Here is a 14,543-nt window from a genome sequence, read left to right as displayed (position 1 = left end):
ACACACCTCAGGCAGGTTTAGTTAATTCATGTTTCCAACTTGTGCTCCCCGTGCGGAACACAGTTACCTAAACTAAGGAACACCAAAGGATCCAGCTGCCATAATACCAAGTCGAACTTGGTAATCCATTGAGAGTAAGTGTTCCATGGAATATCTTGACAAGTATCCATCGACAAACTTAACAAGATCGGAATCAAATTTTTAACGTTCATATCTGCTTCGTATTTTTCACTAGTGTAACTTAAACCATAATACACCTCATAATTGAAATCCAACTAGTAAAATGGCATTTTCCAACTGTGGAACTCAAAAATTATCATCAACTACTTTTGTTTTTGACTTTTGATATCTCTTAACGGTTGTCTTCACTAGCCGTTAAAATAAGGCATTACTATAAACACGAAAAGACTTGTAGTTTATGAACTCCTTTATAAAACTAATTCATTTATCCTTTTACTTTGGATTTGTAGGCATGTTCAAGGATCCCTAAAGCATCCCTTTGATATGGCCTACTTGGAAGGCAGTTTAGACCTACTACATATGGTTGTTCCAAAAAAAAAAAAAAAACACATAGGAGATTACATGACTTTTATAATAAAAGTTTCATCATGTTAATAATTATAATTTATTACCTAACTAATCGATAACACAATAAAAAAAAATAACTTATAACTAATAGTTACCTCTTGATTTATAAGAAATATTTTCATTACATGAAACAACATAGTTAAAGGATACCGTTAGAGAAGCAGAATAAATATTTCATAGATATAACGTGCAAATCGGCATGATAACAACAAAAATAAAGTAAAATAAAAATTGTTGTTAATATAGAAGAAAGATTGTATTTGATGAAGGATTTATAAAAGGACGAGTATGAAATTATTAACGACGGATTGACTCTTTAAAAATTGTAAGAAAGGTCGAGAAAAACCCTTGATTAAAACTTCTACTTACCCAGACCCACTAATCTTGTTATCTTTTTTACCTAAACCTATTGTATTTTAAAAAAAAAGGTAATATAATGTAACCCTATGTCTGAATTCAAATAAAGGCATAGTCATTTATCAGTTTCTTCGTGTTATACATTTATTGTTGTTCTTGTGGTAGCTATCCTTTATTTTTTGGTTTACTTCCTTGGATCAAATATTTCTAATTTATTTTTTCGTTAATTACTTTTATCAATACATATAACAAACAATTTGTGCATCATAATGATGCATGTGGTGAAAAATTATGACAAAGCTTTTCATTTTTTTTGAAATTATTTAATAACTTTAACTCAAAAGAAAACAAGAGACGACAAACTAGGATACCCTTGATATGCACAAAACAAGGATTTAATAATTTTATTTTAAATCCTTGATATGTACAAAACAAGGATAAGAAGAGTGCATATAGGAGACCACCATTCGGTAGTCTTGTTTGCATACACATATTTAGAGAGATTGTGAACATCTTTATTGTCTAGCTCATAGCTTAATGTAAGACAATGTCAACATCTCCAACTCCGAAATGTTTTATTTAGTTGTTACCAGTTCTGCTATGATTTTTCATGGATACTTACTGGCTTGCCTATCCAGGTATCTGATTAGCTCTAACACATTATTTTTGAAAATATATTTGCAGAATCTTTCTTCGAGTTCCAATTAACTGAGTATCTAAAAGAAATACTTAACTTCTTCAACCGGAGAGTAATTTGAAAGGAATCTAGTTATCACACCCTTTAATTCAGATAATTTTTTCTTGCCGTTCACAACTTCTTTTAGGGTATGAGAAGGAGAGGGAACTAAGTACACTACCATATTTTTATCTAATTGGAGTATGAACCTGTGTAATAGTTTTAATAATTAAAAGCGTACAAAACTTTTAATGCGGAAAAGTAAAAGCATACATACAGAAGAATTTTTTTAACTAGGAAAAGTACAATGTGCAGACCTAGTCCAGTTTTAAACACCATATTGTATTAAACTTCTACAGAAACTAGCATACTAGAAGACTTCAAACTGGAATGCAGTTAAGACCGAATCAATCCTGCGAGAAATTTAGCTTCAGTCGTGCTCCTTACTTCTCCTGGATCTCGCAAGACCGAACGCACTTGACTACCATAGATGACATCCTTTGTAGCCCTACAAGTTTCTTCATCCTAAGTTAAGACTTTTAACTAATATGCTTCTAACATATTTCCCATTGATTTCCTTCGGAATAATATACAATCTAGGTAATGGATATTTGTTTGCTTATAAGGGATCTTTAAGGTAAAGAAGATATCAAGCAAACCTTAAAAATTAGGATATCTTAATCTTTTCAAAAGGTTCTAGAGATGCCTAATCGATTCTACCACATAAGATCAATCACACTGATATGATACTTTTGGAATTACGAAGTCAGAGACAAGGAGAAATATGTACGTAATTTTTATCAATCTTGTTCGTCGATCGATAATTCTTGAATAAACGTATAACATAAGAGATGGACCTTATAATAGATAAGAGTTACGAAGATTAAGATAACATTCCAGATATCAAGAACTATAAGGTAAAAAGTAGTCTGAGCGGGGTTCACGAATCCCTTAAAAGTCGTAACCTAATATAGTTTCACAAAGAAACCTAGGTCTTTATAGGACGACTCTAGCCGCAACTAGGACACAAAGGTTCCATGATTAAGATTCTAGTATGCATAAAATCTTCTATTTATGATGATGAACAATGCTAGGTAGCTTATAATCAATTTCATGTTAATACTGATCTCTTCTAATCCATCCAATGTTGGGTCGACTATTAATGAGTCATAGAGCAACCATTATGTATTTTGTTCATCTTTTATTGTCGGTTTTCTCTTTGTCCACTAGACATATAATGGTTATTAGAGGCACCTTCATCATTTTTTCGTCTATTGAAGATATAACACACTCATTTTTTGCTCTTTGAATCGCCTCTATTAATTACTATAATCGTTAGACATGCTCTCCCTCTGGGAGAAAGAAGTCGAAATCGGTTATTCGAGCTCTGAGTCTTTGGCTTCTTAGTGGGTGACTGGGTGACCATGTGAGATGGAATGAACAATGACTTTGTTGCATTAGGGTCTCCTAAAACTTGGGATTATACATCTTATCACTTGGGTAGCGGCGTCAAGTGGATTGAATGCATTTTTTTCGCTGGACTTTTATAAAACCCGTGTCTTCCATGTACGTTTCTTCACGCCCAAACGGGCTGCTTGTAACCGGGATGTAAAACTTTTTTCCTCAAATGTCTGTCTTTACACACTGGTGGTACACCGAAACCACCACCTTGTGGTTGATCATCCACCCTTTACCAGGTAGTATGTGGAAGGTCATACCGTCTTCGAGTACGTAGAACGGGGTAAGCGCCTTGATCGATCCTATTTTCATGACGAGACTAACCGCTCCTATCGGAATTTGAGACTGTCCTCTAAAACCTCTTACAATTGTATCATGTGATCGTATCGCGGATCGTAGGACCCCCTATAGGTCTAGCTCATGTAATGAGATTAGATTCAGCGATAGATTTCCATCTACAAACACTCTCTTCAGTTGTTGTCTATTGATTGTTGTTGCTAAATATACAAGGTGGAGGTGTTCACCTCGGTGGCATATGTATTCATCATTGAAAGTGATGGCTCCCTTTGGTGTTGGGTTGTATGACTTCCGGCGCCACCATTGTACCTTAAGGAGTCAAAAAATTGTTGTGACAATATCATTTGCATGAATCTTCTTGCGACGCTATCAGTGTTTTTGAATGCAGCGCCCTCAAATATTTCACAGACTTCCTCATCATTCATTTTTTCCCATGGTATCCAAAATTCCTCTTCTTAGGGGTCATGTGACATTATCATGACCTGGTGCTGCGGTAGTTGGTTGTTATTAATGGCTTAATTCTCTTTTTCGAGCTCCATTTAACATATTTCCTATGAATGATGTATCTGAGAGAGAAGCATTCTATTTCAGGATGGTGTACCCTTTTATGAAAATAACAATACCATTCGTTAGCTTTATCAGCCGTTGCTAATAACGTTATCTTTATTTTATTAGCGACGCACACTACACGAAATAAGGAATTTGTAATGGCCGATTTCCTAACGGTTATTTATTTTGTAACGTCGTATTGATGTTGGTAATTTTGTAACGTTGAATAATCGTTGCGATAATTGACATCTGTCACAGAGTTTCGAGAGGGTTGTGTGCAACTAACCTGCTGACATGTTATGAACTCCAACAATTGCTAACAAAATGGTTTCCACACGACCACAGTGAAGTTGGCGCCAAAGACGAAAATGGATTAATGAATGATGGACTTTAAGATTTGAGAGTGGTAATTTTACTTATGATTTACAGGGTGGTAGGAGGATTACAGTTGTTCCTCGATAGTAAAAGTAATTTATACTATTTCATCAAATCTCCAGTCACCCAAACAATACTATAGTTATTAATTATCGTGATGCCATCTCTCCAGTTGTTTACAATAACCTCCACACTGTGTACATATGGAAAACATTCAGAAGGAACCAGATGTTGTAATATTAACTTATACATGCTATTTAAAATTATGAATGATGTCATATAGAAAATCAGTGCGCAACCTAAAAATGCATCACCGAATACTTGATTTTTTTAGGTTTCCATTTCTAGAGCTAATGTTACGAGAAATCTAACAACTCCACTCCGGTCTCTCGGCCAGCATGTTGTATAGAAATCCCGGTCAGTATATCTGCAAATTATGCTTCAAACGCAAAAATTTGATCATCACATGAAACACCATCTTACATACCATTGGATTATCAAGGACTGTATCAACTTTGACTTAATTGCTTTCCACCATTTCAATTTTCCGTCATGAAGTATTGCAGATTTGTTTCAGGTTTCTTCTATTTAATTTAATTTTTAAATTATGCATTACAATACAATATTAACTAAGGGTAATGTTTGGTTCTTTTACCCTTCACCTTCCACCGTATCATACAATGATTCGTTTTCATCCTCATTCATGTTTATTTATTTATGTATGATTAATGATCAAACATTCTTGTTTGCCAATTATAATGCTGGCCCATGTCGTTATGACACAAGTTAAGCCCTATTTTACAGTAAAGAGAACATACGATAACTTTTGCAATATTCAATCCGACAATAACATATTCTTACCCACCAAATACTAACCTAAAGTGTAATAATACCCGACCGTTGTTAACTAACGCTATCATTAAGAAGATACACCTTAATACATCCCTTCATCTCTATGCATGAACCAACGTAAAAACTAAATAAGCAGTTGTTTGAACTGAAGACTTACTCTGTGAAACCGAATATAGACATTTAAACATTAATACCGAAAGACTTGCTCTAAACTGTACAATGTCTGAGTTGTTTTTGACCCAATCACTTGCTATAAACTAATTACTATTTAGAACAAATAAAAAATTACAAAAGAAAACAATGTGCTGAAATTATGAAAAATGTTTTAAGCCGTTTTTATAAGTTTTCATTTTTCTTGTTCAGAAATATAAGAGAAATTTTATGTGCACCACGATAGGTTGATCGTTGTTTTAATTTGAAAAATGTCCTTAAACTTCTGAAAATGCTTAAATAATTGACCACAACATAATAAATATGGATAAAATAGCTAGACCATGAGAACATCGGTCCCAAAATCGTATCCTCTAGATTTAGACGAATAATAAGCATTTGGGTCCAACATAAAAGTCATGGTATCTACAACAACAAAAAAAAAGACTGGTGTTTTGGGAAACAAGATCCATGAGGAGAGTATGAGCTTTAAGGCATTCTTAAATAGTAAGAAAGAAATACCGATCAAACAAAAGTAAAAAAGAGAAAGAAAAACAAGAACTTATGTGGCTTATTATATGCGTAAGATTGAGAAGAACTTCTACAAATAAATTAGAGTCCTACGTGAATCCAACTAATAGAAGTACGAAAAGCCAATCACTATTGTTTACAAAAGCATCTAAACTAGAAAATAATAAAGATTTAGAATTTAAAACTTTAATTAAGTAGTCCACTAGCAACTTACTTTTCAAATGACGTCTTGCAGTTTAGCTAGCCAATGAAGCCTTGTCCGTATCACCTTCAACAAGATACCACAAACTAATTTGAATCGACTTGAGCAAGTTTTAGTTAGCTTAACAAATGATAACAGTAATAACCCTAATGATAATTTTGTATTAACAGATGATACGTTGAGGTTCTCTCTACTCTCTCCCTTTTCAAAAACATTGAAAAAAACTTATCATTTTCTTTCTCCTTTGCTCAGATCATTTCCTACTTTTAGTTTTATTTTTATGTTTTGAATAATTTTCTTCGCTATTACGGCGATTGTTTTCTTCGCTAATACAGCGATTTTATCTACACTTTTGTAGTGTTTTTTTCTATATATTTGTTCTTGATTCAGGTTTTCAGATACAAGTACATCGGGAGATTTGATGGAGACAAAATCAAGTTCTTCTTCAACAGAGTAATAGATCTAGAGTTTCTGGGCTTCTCGTTAAACATGAGTTTTTGGGAAAATCACTGCTCTCTAATAGGGGTATCTCTTTTTCAAGAAGAAAATCAATCAAAATGGTCGAAACGTGATTTCGAATACCATTCCTTCTCCAATCTCTCCGTACAAGATTTGGGTGCTACCGTTGTGGATCGCTTTTTCTCTTCGCGATTTATTTACGTTTTGCATCTTTTATTGTATTTGTTTCATGTTTATGATGTACTTTTTTTCTTGAAAACCATCGTGTAAACGTTTCTTAATGGAATGAAATACTAATAATTGATTATCAAAAAAAAAAAAAAAAAAAAAAACCATAAATTAAACTACTAATTTTCAACACAATAACGGAAAAATATTTGATGGGGGCGTTTTCTGATGGGGGCATGGGGGACAAATTATGTCTTGACACGTATCTTTGTTATAATTTGATTCCATCAAATTTTGTTTCCAAATATATAAAAGAAGTGTATATTTGGTGAAAATATTGGTTATCTTAATTGGTGATATTTTATCCTTTATATTTTTGGTAGCAGAATTTGTTAAAATAATCAATTGAAAAAACACATGTCAAGACATGATTTGTCCCCTATGCCCCCATCATAAAACGCTCTCATCAAAAATTTACTCCACAATAACTTCCTTCGAAAAAAAGAAAAAACCTATGCAATTACAACATAATGATATAATATGGTTGATAAATTGACAATTAGTAGGATTACATCATAGGCGTGCTTGAAGCGCATAGAAGCCACCTAGATACAAAAGAAAAAAGAAACAATTACAAAACAGATTGATACGGCAAACATTTACTAGTATACAAGAACTGAAGAAGGAAAAGAAAATGAAAGATACGGCAAAAAAAAATTCTTTACTAAAAAAAGGAAAAAAACAATTGACATCAACAGTGAATTGAAAAATGTTGACGACCGATTCAATCATATTGTTTTCCAATTTTCAGCTTTTACATTAGAGAAATGTGAAAGTCGGATACTTTGTTTCTAACCGATATAACCAATATAGGTTGTAGTTGTACCTTGTGATTCCTGGCTCTCCAAGAGAATGAAAAACAAATGGATTCTACCAAGAAATTTTTGTCGTGCAGGATGAATCTTACTAGAGAAATTGTACGTAGAACTCGTGGAGGTTGGACTTTGGAGGGTGAGTTGCTTAAGACGTTGTCAGACCATTCTCACCGATCCAAACTTTAAATCCATCATTCAATGGTTGAAAGTTGTCAAAGATAATTTTGAGACAACAAACACTGCCGTTTTCTATTGATCAGATGGGCTTGGCGCTTCGTTAGGGTGTTATTATTTTTTTCAAGACTAATTATTTTTATTAATTTATTTTAGAAAATTTAGCATTTACTAATCATTGAAATTATGTTCTTCTATGTACTGTACACCTAACCAATTATTCTTTGATACTCGCCTATACATGAAATCGACTTGACAGATAAACAACATCCATTAGTTTAGAAAGTTCCATTTTTCTACTTAATATGCACTGCCAAATTTTGTTATGTACACTTGGGATAAACAGCATTCCAATCGCCAACTGAGACGGGTGAAAATTGACATGAGAATCCATGCTTCCACTTAAGTGAGCTAGCTTCATTGTTTATGGAATAAAATCTTTACCAAGAACAAAAGTACCAAGCCAAGGAGATAATCTTGGCCGGGAGGCCTGTCAATATTTGTCCGATATACGGTATCCGTTTCCGAGTATTCCAGATCCTATAGAATTTTTATCCGTTTTAACGGATATCGGATATCGAATATTTCTTCCTTAACATATCGGAAATGGATTAGACCCCATCCGAAATGTTAATATCCGATATCCGATAGTATATGAACTTATTTTTAATTTATCCTAATTTCGAGTCTAGTATCGGATATTATTGGATATTGTCGGATAAATATCCCATAAGTGTCAATTATGAAAATGTTTTACAAGGATTTTTAAGCTTTTTTGTTATAACCGGATATTATCGGATATCCGACAGCTTAGCCTATCGGAATCGATATCTGATTTTGATATTTATAGGATATTAACGGATATCGAATATCTGGTAGTGCTTAACATGTCAGATATCGGATTTCTAAATATCCGACGGATATTCTTTCATTGACAGGCCTATTGGCCGGGGTTAGATACAACATACCTACTACCCTCCATAGTACGCATATAATTGACACTGGTCCAACCAATCCATGCCATGGTGAAGTCATCAAGCACACTCAAATTTCCATTTTATTCAACCCCAGGAAAGAATCCTGGTAGTGCAGTTCCGGCGTAGAGATAATAATTTAGTTTCTCTTGTTTTTTTTTTAATGAATTTGAAATATATATTTCTGAGTTTATTAGGTAGGTTACTGCCATTTCTTGTTGACTTTTTTAATTAATTGTTTCTCTTATTATAATCCTACAGAATTTATCTACAATTATGTTCTTTCATCTATATAAACCCCTCACCTTCTTTTATGCACAGCACCTTATATTCTCACTATTCTTCTAAATTACCTTTCATTCTCTAAATCAAATTTTCTCAGTTTTTTCTCTCTGCAATCACCATGGCTGGTGCTCTCATCAATGATCTCATCAACTTGGACCTCACTCCTGTCACCGATAGCATAATTGCTGAATACATATGGTATAATCCCATCCATTTCAATTATTTTCCTCTGTTTCTTCACCAGAATTTTCTTCAACGTTCTCTTGATTTTGTTTTATCTGTTCTTTTTTCCTGTAGGATTGGTGGTTCAGGCACTGATATGAGAAGCAAAGCAAGAGTGAGTTTTTATGATCATTAATCACTTTCAAAATTTCAACTCCCTCTTCTTTGATTTTTCTTAGATTTTTAATCATTTCTTTTTAATTTTCATTATGTTGTGTGTCCCAGACTCTACGGGGACCAATTACTGATCCAAAACAGCTTCCAAGATGGAATTACGACGGTTCTAGCACCGGTCAAGCTCCCGGAGAAGACAGTGAAGTCATCCTATAGTAAGTACAAAGATTTTATCACAAGTAATCTAATGGTTGATAGTGATTTACTCCTAAAATTAATCTTTATTATTTAATTCTACTAATCAATTTTTCTTTTTATAAATTGCTAATAGTCCTCAAGCTATATTCAAGGATCCATTCAGAAGAGGAAACAACATTCTGGTGAAGAATCTTCTCCTGATATTACGGGATTCTATTGAATATTTATTCAGACTCTGTAATCAAAGAGAATCTTTAAGGGTAATATTCGTGAATAAGAAAGAATCTCAGGGTTATTTTTGTCCAATGTTTATAGGTTATCTGTGATGCTTATACTCCAGCTGGCGAACCTATTCCAACCAACAAGCGATACAGTGCCGCTCAGATTTTCAGTCATCCTGAGGTGGAAAAAGAAGTTCCATGGTAGATAATTATGATTGGAATTGGAACTGTTTCCGGTTCAAATTTTTGAATGACTGAAACTGGATACTAAAATTTATTTGTGATCTGTAATATTTGTTAGGTATGGGCTTGAGCAGGAATACACTCTCCTACAAAAGGACATCAACTGGCCACTTGGTTGGCCAGTAGGAGGTTTCCCTGGTCCACAGGTGTGCCCTACCTCTCTTACATTGATATCTGAATTTACAGCCTAACAAGTCAAGTTTAGGCTTCATGCGACCAACTTGTTAATTACTTCAGATTTTGAGCACCATGAAAATCTGAATTTTAGAACCGTGGAACTTTTTTCTAGCAAATGTTGCATTCATCATCTTTTGATTACTCTTTTTGCTAAATGTGAATTAGGGAATGACAGCATGGTTTTGTTTGTTATGAGTGCAGGGACCATACTATTGCAGTACTGGAGCTGATAAGGCATTTGGTAGAGAGGTAGTTGATGCTCATTACAAAGCATGTCTTTATGCCGGTATTAACATCAGTGGTATCAATGGTGAAGTTATGCCTGGACAGTGGGAGTTCCAAGTTGGTCCATCTGTTGGCATTTCTGCTGGTGATGAGCTATGGGCAGCTCGTTACATTCTTGAGGTCTCTCGATTTCTAGGTCATATCTGTATATCCATTTTCGGCGACAGACATTTTTGAGTTGTTTCTAATTTATTTCTTCTCTTTGTTACACAGAGGATTACTGAACTTGCTGGGGTTGTTCTTTCACTTGACCCTAAGCCAATTAAGGTAACCCCTTCAACTATACACATTTATATTGCAAAACCTTTTGTTTCATCTTCGGTTTTCAGTTATTGTTCTTGCCTAAGGTGGCATTTTCTCCTTCCTTTTGGTAACAATGAGATTGGTGTTTATTTTGCATGACGCTTAGGGCGACTGGAACGGTGCCGGTTGTCACACAAACTACAGGTACAAAGAATTTTCCAATTTTTCCATTTGTAATGCCTTTGACCTGTCTTGACATTTTCTCATGTTCATCAATTTTGGATAATTAAATTTTCTTCAGCACTGCCACCATGAGAGAAGAAGGTGGTTATGAGGTGATCAAGGCTGCGATTGAGAAACTCGGTTTAAGACACAAGGAGCATATTGCTGCCTACGGGGAAGGCAATGAAAGAAGGTTGACCGGTCACCACGAAACTGCCGATATGAATACCTTTTCATGGGTATGTAGTTTTCATCTATAGCAAATTTTTGTGTACATTTGTCAGAGCTGCTTCTTATGCCATATGCTTAGCACTTTTGTTGTATCATTCTAATTTATTTCTCTCTTGATAAATATAGGGTGTGGCAAACAGGGGTTGCTCTGTCCGTGTCGGACGTGACACTGAAAAAGATGGCAAAGGTAATTTTTGCTTACATTTTTGTTCTTCATTTGAATCACTCCTCATCTGCTTCCCTTAAAAATGTGCAACTTGCTTATCGTTATGATTGTAAATGAGCAGGTTACTTCGAAGACAGGAGGCCAGCCTCGAACATGGACCCATATGTGGTGACTTCCATGGTTGCCGAAACTACCATCCTATGGAAGCCATAGAAAGAAGAGAAGAATCAACAACATAGAGGAAAGGCCCCCTTTGGAGATTGAGACACCATTTGTGTTTATTGCGAAATTATTGCTTCCGTTGCTTATAATTTCCTGCTTTACATATCATTTGAATTTTCTCTTTTGTTTACAAGTGTGTTTCGTGACTTGGTGATTTTTCTCCGATTGTAGAAAAATATTTCAATCCTGTCACTTTTATAATATATATAAATAATTTCTCTTCCATTGGGCAAATTGAAAAGAAACATGTCTCACTCGCTGCAACTGGGTTTGTTCGACCCTATTTATCTGCCACCACCATTCCTCAATTGTACTGCCATCACTTTGTTGCGAGACCATGAGCCAAATAAAGGCTTCATGCTCTATCGCCACCGGCCATTCTAAACACTCTTCCTCTTTCAAGTCTCAACGTTCTATTGTTATGTTAACCTAGTTTCTCCTTTGTTATGTTAACCTAGTTTCTCCTTCAAACTTCCGGTTCCAAATTCGACCTAAATTTTCAAGAAATTCCTTATATCTTGACTGTTTCTGGTTATAATACAATCTCACCACAACAATTGCCTTAAGCTATCAATTTTATCCAAGTATGTTACAGTTGCAGTTACTAGCTGATTCCAATCCCTGTTAACAAGGTGAGTTTCAATTTTCCTTATTCTAGTCATACTTCAACATACTTTTAGTTGTGCCCTTGCTTTATTTGTGTGTTGATTGTTAAGTAACTAGTATGTGTAGTGTTGAGAGAAATGCGACTTGGACTCATGGTGTTTGACACAATTCATGAATGTGAGCCAACTATAAATTCCAAGTTGGGATAGGATATTACACAGGTTCACTCTTGTGCCAAAACAGTTTTTTTAAAATTTAGTAGTGAAGATATAGTTCCATATGAAATCTGGATTCCCCCGCAGGTCATTGCACTTCATTCGGTTCTAAATTAGTGGTATTTTGTACCTTAGCTCAATTGGTTCCTCAGGCATGTAGCTGTAGATCCAACTCCCACAGAACTCGTGTAAACTGTACGGTTACACTAAAACAAAATCGTATTCATCGAACACTGTTGATTAGTTACCAAAAGAAGGTAGGCTTCTATTATATATACATAGGTTCATGGTTATGCCAACTATTTGTACCACAGAGTAATATGTGTACACAACTTTTATAAATGACTCCTAAGTTACTGCTAAAACTGTCAGTTACTTAATTCAATCGCTAGACCTAGACCCCTTGGACCATTTTTAAATTTTGAAGACAGCATCCGGAGACTCATGCTTATGGCCGACCTAGTACAGCAACCAAAGGTACTCGCAGCTACAGTCACAACTTTGAAACAGTGTCATGAATACATTCATGTGCAAACACACTAGTGTCCATGTGGCATGAAAATCCGATAACAGCTTGTTATAAATTGGTTTCTCTAATAAGAAACGGTAAAAAAGTCAAAACTCGCTCATGACTTCTTTATTCTTTGCGGTAGATCAACTTGGCAAAATGCAGCCACAAAACAAAGCATAAGTTTTCATTTGATTAGTTGTTTTTCACTCCTTTCTTGCTGATTTTGAAGTTACTTGGCGAAATTTTGTAGCTGCATATGCTAGCTGCCAGTAAGATTTTCGACAAAAAATCCTAATTAATCTTTGCTTCTGTTTCTTGATTGCTTATATTTAACAGGGTGAAGACAACTGCTGCGTATTTGCATTATGTTGCATCCATCCATCGGCATTCGTTTGACTGGGAGAGTAGCAAGAGATATATTCAAATCCAAAGGTAACTCACAATTTGTCACAAGCAATATCATGTGAATTTGAACAGCTGAATACCAAGTCTAGCTTAATATATATGATTTTCTGTGTCCATTCATGAAAAAGTGTGCTACCTGCTTATGAAGCTATGATAATGAAAAGCAGCTCTGTAGTACTGGTTACAAATTATGTCAACTCATGTATACATAATCCATGCTCAAATTAATCCGCCCTGCATTTCTATGAAACATTTGTTCACACCTGGCACAAGTTCACAGGAATCACAGCAGTACTGACATGGCTCATCTCATTTTTGCTGCCCCATGGTAAGAAATTAAATATTGTTCAGGCAATTAGTATGACTTGATGTCAGTTGCATTATGGTTGAATGTAAGTAGTTTTTATATAATGACCTCCCTTATCCATATCTACTTTAAAAAGTAGCAATGTTCCTTGGGCTCTAGGCTCTAGCACCTCTAGCATACATCTTGAAATGGAATGGTGACAACTGCAACTCCACAGAGCTTTTCTTGTTACAAAAAAATCAATATTGCGGCTGATTAAGTTGCAGACAAAGTCACTTCTTTGAATATGGGTCAGAGAATCCCACTTAAAGGGAATCCTTCTTTTCCCATAAACATAGAGATACCTTTCAAATTGTGTTACAGAGTTTGAAACAAGTTATTTCTACGATCTTGTGATCCTTCCTTTCATTTTTCTTTTTCCTCTTTTTGAGTTGGTTTTCTAGCCTTCCCCCCTGCAGTTCTTTCTTCAACCAATGTAATATCAACATATTATAACTGTATTATCTTATTGATATGAAATTCTCAGAGAGGAAGTTGTAGTTGAATTGATTACAAGTATTTTGCACAATGCAATATCAACATATTGCCGGCTTCAATGGGGTGCACACACATTTGATGCTGGTCATGCATTTAGAATGGTAGATTCACAAGTATTAACACACCTCTTGTTTGCTTGTCTTCCCAACTTAGTTAGACTAAGAATTATATTCACATATATATATGTAATTACATTACTTGATTTACAAAGATAAAATATAAAAGAAATAAAGGAGAATTAAGAGAAAATAAAATAAAATAATTACTACTCCTAATTTATATGATACAAAATATATTGCATTATCTCCGGTATCTTCCAATCTTGGTGTGTATATCTTCAATATATTCTGATCTTTATGTATGGAAATCTTCTTGATATGTGTGGGCCCATATATACACATCTAATAACATTTAATACCCCCTCAAGTTGGAGGTGGAGGAGAAATAT

General features: G+C 34.6%; 1 protein-coding gene across 1 annotated transcript; it reads left to right on the top strand.

The window, feature by feature from the left end:
- The first annotated feature begins 8,968 nt into the window (after positions 1 to 8,968).
- LOC113303336 (glutamine synthetase cytosolic isozyme-like) lies at positions 8,969 to 11,748 on the top strand. The gene is made up of 12 exons (XM_026552364.1): positions 8,969 to 9,168; positions 9,268 to 9,307; positions 9,418 to 9,521; positions 9,638 to 9,686; positions 9,820 to 9,926; positions 10,027 to 10,114; positions 10,347 to 10,550; positions 10,644 to 10,697; positions 10,840 to 10,877; positions 10,975 to 11,134; positions 11,253 to 11,313; positions 11,414 to 11,748. Exons 1-12 carry the CDS (start codon positions 9,089 to 9,091, stop codon positions 11,503 to 11,505), a joined length of 1,077 nt encoding a protein of 358 aa, XP_026408149.1. The 5' UTR covers positions 8,969 to 9,088; the 3' UTR covers positions 11,506 to 11,748.
- The last annotated feature ends 2,795 nt before the right edge of the window (positions 11,749 to 14,543 follow it).

Source organism: Papaver somniferum, chromosome 8, assembly GCF_003573695.1.
Source record: "Papaver somniferum cultivar HN1 chromosome 8, ASM357369v1, whole genome shotgun sequence".
Taxonomy (NCBI): Eukaryota; Viridiplantae; Streptophyta; class Magnoliopsida; order Ranunculales; family Papaveraceae; genus Papaver; species Papaver somniferum.
This window is presented reverse-complemented; position numbering and strand designations above follow the sequence as displayed.

Coding starts and splice junctions, on each gene's coding strand:
- LOC113303336 (XM_026552364.1), top strand. CDS start 9,089: ATGGCTGGTGCTCTCATCAATGATCTCATCAACTTGGACCTCACTCCT. Junction 9,522..9,637: donor GACAGTGAAGTCATCCTATA/GTAAGTACAAAG, acceptor AATTGCTAATAG/TCCTCAAGCTATATTCAAGG. Junction 11,314..11,413: donor CACTGAAAAAGATGGCAAAG/GTAATTTTTGCT, acceptor GTAAATGAGCAG/GTTACTTCGAAGACAGGAGG.